The sequence below is a fragment of the Rattus norvegicus genome, chromosome 1, assembly GCF_021556685.1.
Source record: "Rattus norvegicus strain SHRSP/BbbUtx chromosome 1, alternate assembly SHRSP_T2T, whole genome shotgun sequence".
In the NCBI taxonomy this organism is placed as follows: Eukaryota; Metazoa; Chordata; class Mammalia; order Rodentia; family Muridae; genus Rattus; species Rattus norvegicus.
The window spans coordinates 50,912,590-50,931,200 of NC_141534.1; the positions used below are offsets into that span (position 1 = coordinate 50,912,590).

The following is an 18,611-nucleotide window of genomic DNA, read 5'->3' on the forward strand; positions in this document are numbered from 1 at the left end:
GGGAGCTGAACTCAGGTCCTCTGCAAAAGCAGTAAGTGCTCTTAACCTCCTGGTCATCTCTCCAGACTCTCCATCCCCAGTTTCTTTTGTCAACACTTATCTGGGCAAGTCTGTGAGCAAGGCAAGAAAGTAACTGTTAGGTTTCAGAATGAGAGCTTGATTTGAAACTTTGATAGTTAAGAGAACAGAACCCCAAGGTTAATCATGGATAGAAAAGAGGCCATTCCCCCCAGTGGGCGATGTTTCCAAGTTCTCTTTGAGGTGGTCTAGACATGCTCCTTCTATAAAAACATATGAGAGGTCACAGAGGAATGTGGCCAAAGTTCCCTCCCACATCTCCAAAATTTATCAGAAATGCATCCCCAAGGATAGACTTAAACACTCTTCGGATTCTTTTATTGACAGTCTGGGTACTTATTGATTGACAGTCTGGGTACTTATTGATTGACAGTCTGGGTACTTATTGATTGACAGTCTGGGTACCACCACAGACACAGACTTCAGGTATTTCTTAACACATTTCACAGAGAGAAAGAGCTTTTCAGAGGTTTGATTTCCACTCTTTTGACATCCACTTTTTATCCCACTATTCATGCTCACACAGTGCAGGCTGTGATTCATGCTCGCACACTATGGGTGTCTTTCATTTGAGTTATTTTAAGAATCACTGTTGTATTCTGAAGAAAACATATGCAATCTCAAGAAAGGAAAAGGGACCATTCCAGGGAGCCATGGAGCTTCAGTGAGTCCCTTTACCCAAAACAGAACAGCAAACATTGTCCTGGCTTCCCCATGCCAGTACCGCATATGGGTGTGGCAGGAGGCAGAGGCAGTCAAAAGAAGTAGTGATGGGTGACATCAGATTCCTGAGTGCTACATGACAGATTTTTTTTTTTTTTGGCTACATGTATGACATTCATTTAGGATCTGGCTGGGATGAATCTTGGGCCACTGGACCACAAGTGTGAACTTAGGCCAGCTGGCCTTTCCTCACACAACAAGATACCAATCCCACCATTTCTGTATGATTTTTAGCGCCAGGACTCAGGTCTGGTAGCCCCTCGACACCCAAAAAATGCAAAAGCAAAACAAATTAAAAAAAAAACAGGAAAAAGAAAAGAAAACCTTGAAAGATTAACATTCGAGTGTGATGTATATTTATCCAAAGGCTATTCCAGTGTGTGTTTATTGACCTGTGCAACTGGCCATCTGTAAGACCACTGGGTGCACACTGGGTGCATGGGGCTCCCTGGGGCTTAACAGCTAAGGAGGGAGCAGATATGCAGAGGTGTCCCCACTTCTGGCGGAGGGGTCAGGCATGTTCTCATGTAGATGGTCTGGAAATGTTCCTTTTGTAAACATTCTGTTTCTTGGCCCTGTTGCTAAACATCTGTTGCTTGACCCTGTTGGAACAGCATCATGGGATTGTCTCTAAAAATGCCCCCTTGACAGGCACTTTTCCTGCTAAGTTCACGGTGAAGCCAGAGGCATGAGTTCAACTTCCAGGCTGCAATAGGAATACTTCAAACTTTGTACTATTTTCAGGGAAATAAATCATTTCTTTCTAAAGTTGTAGATAATTAAACGAATGGAAGTAGGTCTGGCTACTGTGCCCTCCCTGTGATTTAAACAGTCTGTGTTCCAATTAACTTTCCTAGGCTCTCACTTGGCTGATAAGCTGATTAGTATACAGTGGGCTTGTAATCTCATCAGCACCATTTACAATGATAGGATTTGGGGGAATAAACAAATATTTTTGGCTAGTGCCGAGGGCTCTCTGGGAATAGATGATTGCTATGTAAGAACAGCATTCCTCAGATCTCCAGTGTGCGTCTGAGAATCCACAGAAGTATAACTCACTCAGGGCGTGGCAACAGCCTTGGAAAGCACTTCCCACCTCACCCGTGGCTTCTACATGGATTTAGTGAAGCAGAAGGCAGGAGGTTAAGTCTGGAAAACTCCCGGCCATGAGAACCCAAATTCTCGCTAGGATGAGAATTCAAAACAAGGGTGCCAACTCTCATCCCAGCTCTGACATATGCATGAGTCAGAGGCTCAAAGTGCCTCCTCCCTTTGGGGCCAGCAGGTGCTGCAGTTTTCTGTGGGTACCTTGGAAAGGACCTAGAGACTGCTTCTGTATCTGCAGTGTGTGTGTGTGTGTGTGTGTGTGTGTGTGTGTGTGTGTGTGTGTGTGTGTGTGTGTGTGTTTATATGCACAGAGAAGAAATGGCTAACAAAAGTAGGAGTCTGACATGTTTCCCATGAGGTCGTGCAGCCATTGCCAAGTGACATCCCTCTCTACACGTCAAACCAGTGATCACCCATGCAGGCTCGGTTCCACTCACAGCCGCAGTTCCAACACCACTCCAGCTTGCACTGGGGCTGAGGACACTTCATGTGCATACATCCTCCTGTGGGGACAAAGGACACAGACCATGTGGGTTTGTAACAAACACCCCTTGTTCCCAATGCCAATGTGTCATTCCAGAAACAACTCTTGTAGGAAACAACCCTGAGCAACAAGGGTAGAGAGACTGAACCAGAGCAAACAACCAGACAGCAGGGGAGGCGACTCCTGAGTGGGACACTCTGGAGAGATGGAACAAATCCCATTCGCACATCTGCGTTTCTCTTCTTTCCCCCCATGCATTTAGACACAAATCGTACATGTTTTATAGACTGCTGATTCTTCATTTAAAAAATATAACGATAATAAACTCATGATTTTGAATTCATATTAAAAATTTAGTAATGGTATATAACACATGTATCTATTTTCATATCTATTTATTTTTTTACATATTTATTCTATGTTACTTGGCTCAACAAAATTTATCAACAGGAGTGGGGACCTTATACTACTTTTAATAGAGAATATGTTCCTTAGTGGTACTCAGAGGGCTCAGCTGGTCGAGTGCTTGCTTAGCATTCTCGTGGTTTGCCCTGGAGTGATCTGTATTTTGATGCTAATTCCACTGCCCCAAGGACAGCTGCTTAGTCTCGAACTCAGGACTCAGGTGACTTCACCAGAACCTTCTCCCCATTGAATTTGTAGAATACAGGTGAGGGGCAGGTACAGGATAGAAAGAGGCCTGTCATTGGAGGAGACGGAAGGAAGGATGGGAGAGAAGTTTGAAGGAAGAGGAGGAGACTGGAACGGAAAGGAGAGGAGAGGAGAGGGAGAAAGAGAAGCCGTGGCAGGACAATGGAAGCTGACGTTAAGATTCCACTCTGTACCATTACAGGTTGTTATCAATGTTCTTAAGGGATGGATGGTACTGGGCTTTGTGTGTTTAGGTGGGCAATTATATCTTACCAATTGGGTCAAAGATTATTGTGTTGTGTGTTCTTTTATGTGACAGTTTGAGCATAGGAAAGTGTGCGGTGGCAGGAGACACTGGGTCGCCGTGGAGTTGGGATGTGTTTCTGACAAGATATTTAGCAGATATCTTGGGGCACTGCGGTGCTGGACTTAACGGGGTAAAAGAAACCATACCTTTTTAATTTTTTATATTTTTACAACAACATACGTGGAGCACTAGGTTTGGTCCTCAGCACTGTATAAACCAGGCATGGTGATGCACACATGTGGCCACCCCCCACCCCCCTGAAACTCAGGAGGCTGGCGGCAGGAGGGTCAAGTATTCAAGATCATACTCGGCCACAGGGTGTGTTTCAGGTCACCCTAGCTTACATGGAACCTTGTCTTAAAAAGTTAAAAAACAAAACAAAACAAAAAAAACAGGAAGAAAACAAAAAAATGAGAAAGGAAGTTTGTGTAAGATATGTGTGCTATGTGTCTTATATTATATTACAGCTTGAGGATGCTGAGGTTGGAACATCGCTCTGCTGGAGAAGTGTCTCAAGGTGAAGAAGCTGGGTCAGGAGGAAGAGCTGAGACACCCAGTGTTCCTCTTGAGACAGGGGCTGTCTTGTCCACAGCCAATGGTGAGCCCCTTATCAAGAGACCTCCTTTGAACTTGCCCCTTCCCTTCGGTTGCTGTCGGTTTCTGGCCTCAGACACCCAGTGCCCCAGGAGAGGCATGGGGACCGTGAAGTTGCCGGCAGAGAACTCTTTGAAATCCAAGCAAAGCAAGTCTCTGCTCAAGTGCTGCTCAACTCGACTCTAAATGGGTTCTGTTAGCTTTTACCAGTTCTCTTGTTGGCGTAGTTTTTTTTTTTTTTTCTTGCCAAGGCATCCAAGTAGTTGCCTTAGGACTGTCAAACTTTTATTAATAGAAAGCTCGCATGAGAGCCAACACCTAATCTCAACTATTTCTGGGCCCATAGGCACTTGTCTTGGGATAGGATGTTTAAAAGCCCCCTATTTTCCACCTGGTTTTGGTTTGCTTGAAGGATCCTAAAAGATTCTAGGTGTGTGAAAAATAGAGGAAAATATTTAAAAATACCTGCCATCAAAGACAGGGCCATTTTCAGCTCAGATTAATAGTTGTGTCTCAGCATGTACAGAATGCATTAGAGGAGTATGACTATGACACATTGTTTAAATTTCTCTAAAATCTCTTATAGGATATTAGGCTGGACGTGAAGACTTGCTGAACTTACAAGTTATACTATGTGAGTGAGAATTGTTTGTTTTTCTCTCATTCCTCACACATCCAAAACACAAACATTGTTAACTCATCTCTCAAAGCACTAACATTGTAGAAAGCAGTGTTCACTGTGGGTGAGGAGGAGAAGTAGGAAGAGCTTTTATCTGCTGTCTTTGCAGAGTCCTGCATGGCTTTAGTAGGGGTGGAACGACATGGCTGCTGCCCCTGGGACAGGGTCAGCAGGGTTTGAGCCTCCATGAGTATCCATGGCTGCTGTGGGCATCAGGCTTGTTTGAATAATAATGCACATATTTTCAAGTTCCTCTGAGAAATGTTCTCCCTGTTGACATCAATGACTCCATGATACTCAGAGACAGCATGAGGGAGGTGAAGGTGTGGCTAATGTCTTAGTAGAATGGTAAACACTGGGACCTTCAAGGCAGCCCTTAAGACTGTGAAAAAGAACTCTAAATACATGAGCTTGAAAATATATAATGTCTCAACTATGCAAAAATATAAGGATGCAATATGATTTGTATAAGGAGCTTCAGAGATCTAAAGGGATAGAGGCAGCTACACTATGAGCCGGCTTGTGAGAAAGATACAAAGACAGGCAGATACAAATGCAGGTAGATTCCTGAGTTCAAGGTCATCCTGGGATAGGGCAAATTTAGACCCAGCATAGTCGGAATCGTAATTCCCGGTCCTGGTGCCACCCAGCTAGCTTATTGTTTGTGCTTGTGCTTGCTGTCTCTTCCTAAGGGTCAAGGGGCTACGGTCATGGGATACTGATTCCTCGTGGAATGCTTATTCCTGGGATGGTCAAGAGGGAACCCAGAATAAATAACTGAATTGATATGTAAATAAAAAACTGGCCTTTTGGTCTGTATGATATCAGCTAGCACAAAGTTGATAACAGTTCTTTTTAGAAAAATTTCTTTTCAACCCAGAGATGGTCTGTCTGGAGATCTCTGGAGAATGAACACAGCTCTCTAAGTTTGTTTTTTGTTTGTTTTAAACAGGATCTCTAATTTTAGTTAGAAAATTCATGGAGAGAGAACGCAGCTCTTTTAGAAAATTTCATAGCTCGTTCAGAATTTTTTCTAACAGGATTTCCTGGTCAGAAATCCCAAGAATTCCTTAGAGAACTGACACAGCTCTTTTAGAATGTTTGCTAGCAGCTATGCAGAGAAGGCTGTCTGAAGAGCAAACATGGCTCTTTTAGATTTTTTCCCCCCTGGCTTTTTTATTTTGATTGGAAAACCCAAGACTTAGTTTTAGAATTTTTCTAACAGGATTTCTGACTTGGTTGAAAGATCCAAGAATTTTTTAATAGCAGCTTTTCTGACTTTGGTCAGAAAACTCATGAGCTATCTATCTATAGAGCTTTTAGAATTTTTACTACGAGAGAGAACTGTCTTAAACAGAAAGCTAGCTTTATCAACCAGTGTATTTTTTTAAATAGCAAGAAAAAGCCATCTAGAGCAGAGCAGAACACACACACACACACACACACACACACACACACACACACACACACAGAGAGAGAGAGAGAGAGAGAGAGAGAGAGAGAGAGAGAGAGAAATAGACAGACAGACAGACAGACAGGCAGACAGACAGAGCTTGTGAGGTCGGAGTTGAACCTCTTCCAGGACCTCTTGAATGAGACTCACAAAGACAGTGATCGATGCAATAGCAAGAGGAGTTTAATTCCAGCGTGTCGGGGTCCTCCTACTTCAAAAGCAGACTCTGATAGGGAGTTATATACCTTGCAAACAACTGGGGCAGAATTCTAATGATTGGTAACTAGGCAGGGCATTATTGATGGGGCAAAGTGACTCATGATCAGTGGACCATTCTGAACTTTCCAGGGGGACACTTGGGAGTCAAGGGGAGGTTGGTTGGGAGTCACAGGTAGCTTTGTTTGACAGTTTGGTTTGCAGTTGCTCTGGGAACTAACTACTCCCTCAAAGGGAGGGTTCTTTGTGCTCAGAGGTTTGCAGAGGAACTTTCCCACAGGTCTTAGATTGACCTCAACTCTGGCTCTTTCAAGCTCAAGCAGAGTACAGAGCCCAGTGCTATCTACAGGGAGCTGTGTAGAGGGAGCCAACTTGAGCAGAACATAGGCTGCCAGCTTGGACCCCCAATTTAACTTTGAGTCATTTGTTTCGCAGCTTTCAAACACCCCTTCTCTCAGAAACCCTCTCCAAGCTGAGGCAAGGCCTTGGCATCTCTTTCCTTCCAGTTAGTTACAGCTGATTCCTGTTAGACCCCGTAATGTGGAGGTACCCTAGGAATTGGGATTCTAGAAGCACGGGGGCCACTCGACAGCATGCTCCACTTAGCAGTATTCTGGTCAAAGATGTACAGACAATGGCTGACCCATAAGACTACAAGCAGGAAACTTCTGTGGCCTACTGATCTCCTGGGTTGTGCTATATCCTCACGTATGGATGCTAGTCGACTGTGCTGCTGGTGACAGGGAAGGAGAAATGGCAATGGGGACTTTGTGGATGGAGCAAAGGTCCTGAGGAGAGAGAAGGGAAGCAGAGAGTGATGGAGGTCGAGGAGACAAACATTTGGAATTTAGATTTAACACCACATATATGTAAAGAACTTGAAGGTGGGATGGAAATTATTGGGGGTGGGGTGGGTGTAGGGGCCAGTGGGAAGCGAGGAATGGAGGAGTGGCATGTGGGAGTAGATACAAACAAAGTACATACATGTACAAAAATGTCAGTGGCCGGGGAGATGGTTAGGAGCACTGGCTACTCTTCCAGTGACCTGAGTTGAGGTCCTACCAGATGTGGTAGTTCACAGATATTTGTAACTCTAGCTCTAGGGGCTTCAATACCCTCCATGGGCACCAGGTATGCACATGGTATATTGGACATGCTGTGGGAAAAACATCCAAACACATAAAAGAATTTTCAGAGGGAAATCCATTCTTTTGTATGCTAACTAAAAAAGAACACTAAAAACGAGAGAAAATGGAACATATATAACATGTTCCATTTGATAACAGAGAGGCTGCCTTGTAAATATTTACTTATTTTACTTTTATTTATGTGTATGGTATTTTGTCTTCATGCACAGGGAGGTGTACCCCATGCATGTGTGGTGCCATGGGTTCCCTGGGACTGGAGTTACAGACAGTTGTGAGCTGCCATGTGGGTGCTGGGACTTGAACCTGGGTCCTCTAGAGGAGCAGTTGGTGCTCTTAACTACTGAGCCATCTCTCTAGCCCTGAATCTTGTCTCTAAAGAAAAAGTGTGCATTGAATTTATTTGCTTATGTATTGCTATCAGGGGCATGTGTGTGGCGGTCAGAGGAGAACATGAGGAAGTCGGTTCTTTCCTTCAACCATGTAGGTCCCAGGAATCACATTCAGGTCATTGGGCAAAGTGCCTTTCCCTGATGGGCTATCATGCTAGCCTGAGAGACTGAATTTTATAAATAAATAAATTATAATAGAAAGTCTACACTAGGCTGTACAGTTTCTTGACCCTAGAACCTGCATTTGGTCTAATGGTGCTGCGTTGATAAGTATGAGGGCAATTTAGGTTTCGAGTCAGAGGCTAACACTCAGCAGGCACTATTTATAGCCCAGTAGAGCATTTCTAAGAAATGACCCTGCTGGACACCATCTGTATCGGTGTGTTGCTTGGCCTCTCAACTACACCTCCATGCCTGTGTTGTGGCCTGTGTCTCAACAGATCTCGTCATGTCATTTCCTGTCTTAGGGAATCAAGTTTAAGCCCCTTGTTTCCCACGTTGGGTCTACACAGTCCTAGCACACTGTGACTAGGAAGGCTGGCAAGTAGGGGGCTTTTAGCAGAGGCTGGGGTGATGTTCATACTTTGCTGTCTTGGCACACGAGGTCCGCCACTTCTCCTTGCCTGGGTCAAATCTGCATTCCTCTGCCATACTAGAGAATTGGTCTTGTCATATTTAGCTTATGTTTTCCCAAGTCTCTGTACAGCGTGAACTGCTGGACTCCATCCATTAGTAGCCACTTGTGGTGCTTTGAATATGCTTGGCCCAGGAAGTGGCATATTAGGAGGTGTGGCCTTGTTGGAGTGGGTGTGGCCTTCTTGGAGGAAGTGTGTTACTGTGGGGTTGGGCTTTGACAGTCCCCCCTCCTAGCCACGTGGGAGACAGCCTGTTCCTAGTTTACTTTGGATGAAGATGTACAACACTCAAGTCCTTCTGCACCATGCCTGCCTGGATGCTGCCATGCTCCCACTTTGATGAGAATGAACTGAACCTCTGAACCTGTAAGCCAGCTCCAATTAAATGTTGTCCTTTGTAAGAGGCCTTGGTCATGGTCCCTCTTCACAGCAGTGCAAACCCGGACCAAAACAGAAGTCAGTACCAGGGACTAGGGTGCTGCTGTGATAGGCCATGTTTTTGTTTGGAGGAGTGTGGATTTTAGGACTTTGGATTAGGGAAGCAGTGGAGTGCTTAAAGTGGGGCTTCACGGGCCATCCTAGCAGAAATATGGAAGGTAGTGCCTCTGAGGGTGATTTGAACTGAGTAGGCCTGCTGACCCGAGAGGTTTGAGTGGCAGAGAATTTTAGTGTGTGGCCTAAAGACTGTTCTTGTGATATTTTGGTGAAAAATATGGATGCTTTTTGCCATTGTCTGGCTAGTCTGTCTGAGGCTTAAAGTGAAGAGATTTATTAATTGCTTTCACAAAATGAAGTCTCAAAACACCATGGTATAAATTCTATTGTGGTTACTAAAGTTCACTCTTATGAAGAGCATTTTAAAGAAAAGGAGCAAGGGGAGAAAGGAAAAACACAAAATTTATGGTTCAAGTTTTAGAGGGGCACCAGGGAGTGGACAGGAGTTAAATCCTGTGTTTAAGAAGATAAACAGATTAAGGGAGTGGTGACCTTAGGGCAAGATCCCACCCAGCTAAGTTTACTGGTTATGCTTTTGGAGTTGAACAAGGGATAGTCATAGCTAGGTGTTATTATTACTTGGTTATTGTTTTCATTTGGAATTTTAATCTGGAATGAACTACAATCCAGAAATGGTGGACACACACTTTTGATCTCGATCTTGAGGAACAGTGCCATGGAAAACTTTGGGGGTACACACCTTCAATCTCAGGAGAGAGAGGCAAGCAGATCTCTGAAATCATGGCCACCCTGGGGTAGGGTAAGTTCTAGGTGAAGAAAGGCTTAAAGGCGTGGTGGTACATGCCTTTAATCCCAGTATCCTAGAATCCCAGGAGACAGAGACATGTACAACTCTGAGTTCAAGGTGAGTTTGCAGAACAAGTTCCAGGACAGGCAAGCTTAGGGCAGTGAAGGAGTTGGAAAACAGAGAGCTGGTGATAATATCATAGAACAAGGGGGCCATGTTCCAGCTCCTGCAAGCAGCAGAACTCAGCAGCTTAGGCCATGTGGCTCTGTCTTTAGAGTCAAGAGTAGAAGGGACCACTGGGACAATTGATGCTGGTTCGCTGGAGCTAAGAAACTGATAGTGATTAAGGAGACCAATATTGCTGAGGTGAAATCTTCTGGGAAGTGATGACCAAGGTTGTACCTCATGCTGCAACTGGACTTGGCAAAGTGTAAGAATCACCAGGTGATCCTGGCTTTGTAGATATGAAGAGGTCATGGAGAGCAGCTCAAGTTCGACAGAGCTGGAGAGGTCACACCCTTTGGAGTAGCCTAGATCACGTGTGGATCCCAGACACTGGGACAAGAAGCTGTAAAGTTGAAGTTGCTCTGGATACCCCAAGATGTTAGAGATGCTGTGGGACACCTACTGAGGAAAGCAGCTAACAGGGAGTGGAACCCACCCGGGAGAAAGGCATTTGCTGATGCCGAATGCCTGTTGTGTCAACAGCGGTCCACAAGGAGGAAAGGGGGTTGGAGATCTGAAGAGTGCTTTGACATTGGACATGGAGACCGGGAGTTTGGAGTTTGCCCAGCTGGTTTTCTGCTTTGTGTTGGTCCAGTATTTCCTCACCATGAATGGTGATGTGGGTAGTATTCGATCTGCTTTTTTTTTTTTTCCCCCCGGAGCTGAGGACCGAACCCAGGGCCTTGCGCTTGCTAGGCACGCGCTCTACCACTGAGCTAAATCCCCAACCCCTCGATCTGCTTTTTGATTTTGGTTTCTTAAGTGATTACAGTTAAGAGGTTGCATGAATCTCAGAAGAGACTTTGAACTTTGGACTTTTTATATTGTTGAGACTGTTTAGAGAGTATGGGACTTTTGAAGTTGGACTAAATGAATTTTGCATTATGCTGTGGCTAGATATGGCCCCCATAGAGACTCATGTGTTTGAAAAAGGCTACGGGGGCCAGGGAGTGGAATGTGGTGGTTTGAATACGTTTGGCCTAGGCTGTGGTACTATTAGGAGGTGTGGCCTTTGCGTGTTCCAACATGCAAACAGTGAGGTTCACCAAGTGAGTTACTCCTTTTCCCAGGGGACCACTGGTAAGTTAGGGACTGGGGCTGAGCTGAACACCTTCCTGCCACACAGGAAGCATCATCAGCACGATCCTGCTGGCCTGGGGGCTGCCAATAACCAGAGAAGCCGACAATGTGTTCCTACAGCAGGTATCCCTCAGGGAAGAGCTGCTCACGGGACCAAGGGGAAGGCCACAGGCTCCGTCTTCCAGCTTCTCATCCTGAGCTATGCCCACCCCAAATCCTCATGCTCTGCATAGCTGTGTGCTCTGAGGGATGCTTGCCAACGCATAGGCCTTGCAAGCATAGCCCTAGGGTCTTCTGGGAGACCTTGGCATAAGCTTGAAAATGTAGGGAGTTGGGTCTGGGTGGAAGTCTAGTAGTCTGTAGTTTCAAAAGCATACTCGGCAGTTCTCCTACATGCTCAAGGGGGCTCCAGGCTGCACTTTAAAGACATGGCAAGCAGAGTTAGTGCTGAGTTCATCCCCAGCCTCTTGGAGAGCCAAGGCCTCTGGCCCATGAGTGCAGGAGGTGTGGGGGTCGCTCCCATCTTTTAGTCTAAGCTCTCTGGGGCTTCCATGTGTCTCCAGGATTATTGAGGGCGGTGGATGTGACTGCACCAGTCAGGAAGGGACAGTTCTGGTGGGACAATGCCTGGTCTTGTAAGAGGAGACATCCAAATAGGAACATGCATTGACTGCAAAATGGAACATTCTAGAAAGCTTTGTTTCATTTGGAGATATCACCAAATAGCTGTTTAAGATTCTCAAAGGTCACAGGAGATTTGCTTGACTTGGAGAAAGCCCCTTTCTAAAGCCCAGTAATGTTGACATTTGACCAGAGGAGCCGGGTACCGGTGCCATTTATGGCTTTGCCTCCTCTGCAGCAGGGACATAAGAACCAATGGGAGCTCTAGCCTTCAGGGGTATTAACAAGAGTGATGAAGTGTGCATTTGGGGGTGGGGGGTGGGGATAGGGAGGTGTTCACGGCCAAAAGTTTGGGGGAAAAGCTGATTAAGTAAATCTAACCTTTTTTCTTTATCAGAGTGAGTCTGAAATGCTTTACTGTGTTGATTCACACTTGGAATGTTGACCCTGATAGCAGCGTCCTCAAATAACCTGTGAGGGGTAAATGCTCTGTCCTCACAGAGGACTCAGGATAAACACTTGGCGAGTGCACCTCACAAATTAGTTGTTTTTGTTATTATTCTCCATGAGGGGACATGTAGACAGCATCACCTAACAAATGGGGTTGGCATGGCAACAGTCAGTCTGGACTCTAGGGGTCAGGGGAGGCCACTTTGTATGGACACTGGGCTTTGGTGTTGTTATAACAGTGGGTGACTCATCAGATGCCTGGTGTCATTTATAAGAAGGGACATTAGTGGGTCTTCTCTCTTCACTGGCCCTGGAGGGAGCCCTGATGATGTCACCCACTGCTGGCTACCATCACCAGAAAGTTTCATTTACCACCTCAGCTTCCAGTCCAGGGGTGGAATTTCATCCCATAGAAACCACCTTGGAAGCTGCTACTATAGCTCGCCTCACAGCATGCATTAGCACAAGAAAGCATCCCACATTTCTGTGAAGAAACTAAGATAGTTTGAGTGGAATGTGGGTTTAGGAGGTTGAGAAATTTCATGTTGGACTATAGGCGCTCACAATGCCTAGCTGGTCTCAGGCTGTGCACCCTCCCAGAAGCCTTCACTGCCACCCAAGGCCACCATGCAGGAGGCCCCAGGCTGTGTACCCTCCCAGAAGCCTTCACTGCCACCCAAGGCCTCCATGCAGGGGGCCCCAGGCTGTGCACCCTCCCGGAAGTCTTCACTGCCACCCAAGGCCTCCATGCAGGAGGCCCCAGGCTGTGTACCCTCCTGGAAACCTTCACTGCCACCCAAAGCCACCATTCAGGAGGCCCCAGGCTGTGCACCCTCCCAGAAGCCTTCACTGCCACTCAAGGCCTCCATGCAGGGGGCCCCAGCACCACTCTGGCCCTCGCCTCAGCTCACACTCACCATTCTTTTCAATGGGCACATTGCAGCGAGGACAAGGCTTGGTGGTTTTCTTGATGGTTTCCTTGGAGGCCTCCTCCCACCGTGCTTGCTCAGCAGCTCTTTGATCCACCCGGTATGCCTGGATTGATAGAGACAAAGGAAGCTCAGATTTGAGACTCTATTAGTTATTGGGATTGACGTCTGCATTCCTTGAAGTGCTGGTGTCGACACCTCTCAAAGATGAACGTGCCTTCAGGCAAGCTCCAATGTTAACTTGTTTGACAAGTGCCGGACAGCCACTGGGCATGCCTGGGCACTGTGGTTTTGGCACATGGCGTATGCTTGTGAGCTAAGAAAGATGGCAGAGAAGATTACTCAATTTTCTAGCATAGAGCCCTCTGTTCTGAGGATTTTATGTGATTGTAATAAATAATATGTAGCAAGTGGTTAATCTGTAGGCAAGTGATAAACATTTTCGTGGACCTCTCCACAGACCCTTTGTCGAGCGTGCAGTGAACACGTTAGCGTTTGTCTCTGAGCCCCAGAGGCACTGATGGCGGCCAGGCACGGTTATGTGAGTGTGGAGTCTGCGGTTCTACGGTCATCACGTCTCAACTCCCTCCTGCCTCTTCCTCTGCTTCCTTCTTGACCCTGGAAAATGGCTGCTATCCCAGAAGGCATGAGAGAGAGAGCAAAGGGATGAGAGAAAGGCCCACTTTCATGAGTTGGTGACAGCAGAAATTAGGACTGTGGGCTCTTAGAGCAGCTGCCTGGGTTCAAATCCACTCAGATGCAAGGACTCCTCATTCTCTCTGAGTCCTCTTGGATGGGAATGTAAACCATGGGGTGCTGAGGGCTCGGGGTTCATTTACAGGGAGCACGTGGCGTGTGTCATTGGCTGATAACTTCAGCTCCTTCAGGGCCTCTAATGTTGGACGCCATGACACCTTTGCTGCCGAGTTCATGTTATCAAGGACTCGATCATCTTCGACTCTTAGCCGCCTGCTGTGGGGCGGCTGCCTTCCCCATGCCCCCAAATTCATATGTTGAACATCTAATCCTGTTGAAAACCGACTAGGACATCCTCAGCTGGAGAAGGGACTCCAGAATGGCTGGTGGGAGACGGGTGCTTCATTCTGCACCTGCCTAGTCAGTCAGACACCCTCACACTTTCCGCTTACTTCTAGAACTGGCTAACCCATGTAGAGGAAGAACTGGTCACATTTTTATTCTTCGTATAAAAGTGTTGTGATCTGGAACGGTATCTCAAAATGTTGCCCCAAATATATATATATATATCTCCAGGGCTACTCCGTAGCATTGGTGGTAACTAAATGCAATGACCCTGTAGACCTGACCGCTGCCAACCTTCACAGATGCTCACTAGCAAGTTCCAGTGTTAGGTACTGGGCTTGAGAGCCAAGCCCTGCTGGGGTCTGTCCCCTGTCAGCAGAGGTGAAGTAAGAAATGCTCTATGATCAGAAGCTGAGGCTTAGCACCCCCCCCCCACGCCCCAGGCTTAGCAGCCCCCACCCCCACTTTCACAGTGAGGTTGGGTTCCTGTTGAGACCCAAAGTGAGTGGAATCTAACTTCAAGGATCAAACCCAATTTCATTTCATAGTCTAGCCCTTTGGTTGTTAAAGTTCCCAGTCTTTGTGAGTGAAGCACTCTGAAGGAAACAGTATTTATTTCTAAGTTACAGCAAGTTTGCGGCTTTTGCAAGGACCTTGATGTTTCTGTTTCTGTTTTTCCAGCAGAAAGTGAGCTCTTGCAGACCGAGGTCATGCTTGAGTCATCCCTGTAATTCCAGCCCTTGGCTTGGTGCCTGGGTAATGGGAGGGGACTCAGTTTGAGCTGAGCAAGAGGCAGCCATCTGGAATAGGACCTCATGAGACATGGGAGCACAGCAGACGCGCCCGTGATGGCGGTGGTTGGTGCCAAGGTGAGACCGGCCAAGGACTGGTCACTGGTGTCGTTTCTGTTAACCTCTGCGTGTGCTAAGGTCCTCATCCTGAAGGGTATAGGGACGTCTGTGATTTTCGAGAGCTTTTTTAGGTAGGGTTGAGCAGCGCTAGCTTGATTGCTGAACCCCAGGTCACTGCAAGCTTCCTTTAGCTCTGGCACATCCTGGAGATCGGAGCCCAGTGATGAAGCCGTGGCTGACGAGGATGGTTTTAAGATCTGGTACTCGACGCGCATCTTAACTTTAACATTCATTTCAACCTTAATATGCGTGTCTTCAGTCCGTCTGAGGCACATGTGGTCCTAAGGCCTAGTGATTTGAGTAGCTGTTCTTCACGGCCAACTCGACCGGCTTTAGAATCCCCTAGGAGATTTACCTCCCAGTATTCACACAAGGGCGTTTCCATAGAGGGTTAGCTGAGGAAGGCGGGCCCAGGCTGAATGTAAATATCATCCCATGAGTCCAGGGCCTGGACTGGGCAGAGATGGAGAAAGGAGAAAGGAAGCTGATGGGGAACTTTACCCCTTCAGACTGAACAAATTAAATCCACCCCTAGTTGTTTTCATCTGGGGATCTTGGAGACAGCATGACCTGTTTCCCAAAGTAGGTGGTTTTATCCGGGTGTCAACTTCACATATTATGGTATAAAAATTAAGCTATCTATGCAGTTTCGTAATAATATGTGACTGGCTATAGATATATGAACTTAAGGTCCCTAATGAAGCCACATTGATAGGTAAAGATTATGCAGGTTGAATAGCTAACCAGAACCTTTTTAGATGATAAAGAGACAGAATATCGCAGATCCATAGACACAGTGATCTTAGGCTGTTGTCAGTCCTCTTTTTTTTTTTTTTTTTTGGTTCTTTTTTTTTCGGAGCTGGGGACCGAACCCAGGGCCTTGCGCTTCCTAGGCAAGCGTTCTACCACTGAGCTAAATCCCCAACCGTCAGTCCTCTTAATAACCAGTTATTACTGGCCTCTGTATCTGACCCAACTTTATGAATATTTAATTGTGATGGCTAAAGAAAACTCCTTCTTGTGCTACATACCCATTCTAAATTTCTAAAAGGCAAGTTCCTGGCAGTTCTGACTCCCAGCCCCCTCCCCAGGATTGTAAATACCACGTAACCACGTGTGAGAGAATTACCGGTTGTTCCAGCTTTTGTAAACCTGCTTGTTGGTATGCAGCAGGGAGTGGGTGGGTCAGCTCCTTACTAGCTGAGCCCAGTGACACAGGGTCTCACCCAGTTGGGCATTCCAGAATTTGTGCCCACCTTCCTCTCTGCACAGTAAGCCTTTACTATGGCTGTGGTCCGGCTGGTAGTAATTAATAAATTCACTTAATTATAATTTGAATTGAGTCTGCAGTCTTTTCCCTGTAGATTCGAACTCCGAATGATAGAACCTTTGGAATGTATTCTTAGCAGAGTACTGACTTCCACCAAGCCCAGAGCTAAGCATGTTGTAAGATAGCATTTGAAAATGGTAACAGAGACTTCCCACTTCAACATAACCCGCCAACATGATCTTTCCTACCAACGTACCCGGTAAATGAACTGGATCATCACATATTTTTCTTTCTTTTGTTTTTGAGACAGGGTCTCACATAGTCTACATTGGCTTCGAACTCACTACGTAGCTGACTCTGGCCTTGTACCCCTGATCTTCCTGCCTCCACCTCCCCAGTACTGGAATCACTGGGGTGTACCACCATGGCGTACTTTTGTTTTATGACTAGAAAAGTACACGCAGCCTTTTCCACAGCAGCCCAAGTCATTGAGTGCACTGAGGAGTGCCGTTCCTGGCCTTGGCCACTCATATTTGACTCAGAATAAGTTCTCTGCAATCCCCTTTAGAGTAGGAGCTGTTAAACGTTACTTGTCTTATATTATATGTACTTATTCACATTGAACAGTTTAAAATACTAAATAGTCTTGTATACATGCAAAGTCAAATTGTAATGAATCAAAACTCTTAACTTCTTATTTTTGATGTTGCTGCAAGACTGATCGATATTTTAAAAAGTTCCAAAATTTTTCACCTCAAAAAAAAAAAAAAAAAACCAACAACAAAACCACGTCAATTATATAAAATTTGAGAAATACAAGCATGAAAACCAAGACAGGAGTTCTGTTCAGTTTCTCATGGGGAATACGCATTTCTGCTCTGTCATGGCCATGCAATTTGTCTAATTCTCTCCTGCTAGAATCATAAAAGACTCAGGGGCTAGAGAAATGGCTTAGAGCACTAGAGGATCCTGGTTCGAGTCCCTGCACCCACACACAACCCTCTATGATTCCAGTTCCAGAGGAGACAGCACTTTCTTCTGGCTTCCTCAGTAACAGGCAAACATGCAATGCATATGGAGGCAGAACATTCACACACACGAAATTAAACAAGTGTAAAAAAAATTTTAAACTTGCAGACAGATTAAAAGTTGTATCTGAGTGAGCGGATGCACAGATGGACATACAGAGGACAAGAGCTGCTGCACCACTGGGCCAATCAGCTCGTGCCAACTTCCTGACATGCCACATTCATTTGCTGCATACCAGGGAGCTTCTTGTGGATCCGGAGGTCTATTACTGTCGCCCCACCGGGGTGGAGGCCGCAGCTGCCCTGCTAATCAGAGGTAACTGCCTTCCTCAGCGAACCGTTCACAGGAGCAGCCTGGGCCGCTGGAAAGCAAGTGTATACAGCAGGTCCAAGTGGGGTAGGTGTGAGAGTGTGGAACACAAAACGCAGCCAGGAAACCTGGACCTGAGGCAGTCTGCCAGAGGAAAATTGCCACCATTGCCAGGGGCGAGCTGCACAGCAGAATTAAAGCCGGCGGTGGAAGTCGGAGGCTGGTGGCACACAAAGGGGCTCACACAGGCACGTCCTCCACAACCCTTCAGAGCCTAAACCACAGGAGAGCCTGCCCCTGGAGCGGTCAACGCCCAATTCATCAGGGTCAAGTACATAACTCGCTGGGAGAGACAGGGTAGGTTCTGGAAGAGGTTCTGGAAGATTTCTGGGTTCAGAAATCTTTCTCCCTGGAGAGACTCATGACCGGCCTTTACTACTGAGATCCACAGTTCTCCCCAGTACCCATGGAGACTGACACAAAGGGGAGGGGCACTGTGATCTCCTTGAGGAAGAGGCACTAAGAGCAGCTTGGTAGTTGATCAGTTTTTCCCTATATTTTTCTAGATTTCCTACTTTTAAAATTATTTTAATATTTAAATTAATTTAAAATTATTTACAATTAAGTATTAATTATTATATAATTATAATATGCGATTATATTATCTTTTTGTTATTTTGTCTTTTTTTGTTTTTCCGGAGCTGAGGACTGAACCCAGGGCATTGTGCTTGCACCAGTGAGTTAAATCCCCATCCCCTCGATTATATCATCAATTAATTATTAAATTGAAAGTAATTACTTTTAAATTTGTCACACTCCGGTACTGTGCTTGGGTAAGCATCTATGTGTTCACCTACAAATATCTTCCTTATTTTCTACCTCCACAGCCACAGCTTTCTCTCTCACTCAGTGGACAGCTCTTCGTTCAAGCCCCCAACCTTTCCTCCCACATTCTTTTCTCTTTCCAAAGCAAACTGCAAAGGTAGAGAAAAACTGAGGGGACCTGGGGAGGGATAGTGAAGCTTCTCACTAGCCGAGG

The 18,611-nt window shown here is 46.0% G+C and overlaps 1 protein-coding gene across 5 annotated transcripts in view; it reads right to left on the reverse strand.

The window, feature by feature from the left end:
• Positions 1-369: 369 nt before the first annotated feature.
• Positions 370-18,611, reverse strand: part of Prkn (parkin RBR E3 ubiquitin protein ligase) — a 1,215,323-nt gene continuing 1,197,081 nt past the window's right edge. For 4 of the 5 annotated variants that reach the window (XM_087584833.1, XM_087584829.1, XM_087584826.1 and 1 more), the window contains 2 exons: positions 13,001-13,118; positions 370-2,411 (listed from right to left, as the gene is read on the reverse strand). In XM_087584833.1, the coding sequence (XP_087440959.1) occupies positions 2,299-2,411; positions 13,001-13,118 (231 nt within the window). In that variant the 3' untranslated portion in view covers positions 370-2,298. 5 annotated transcript variants of the gene reach the window in all.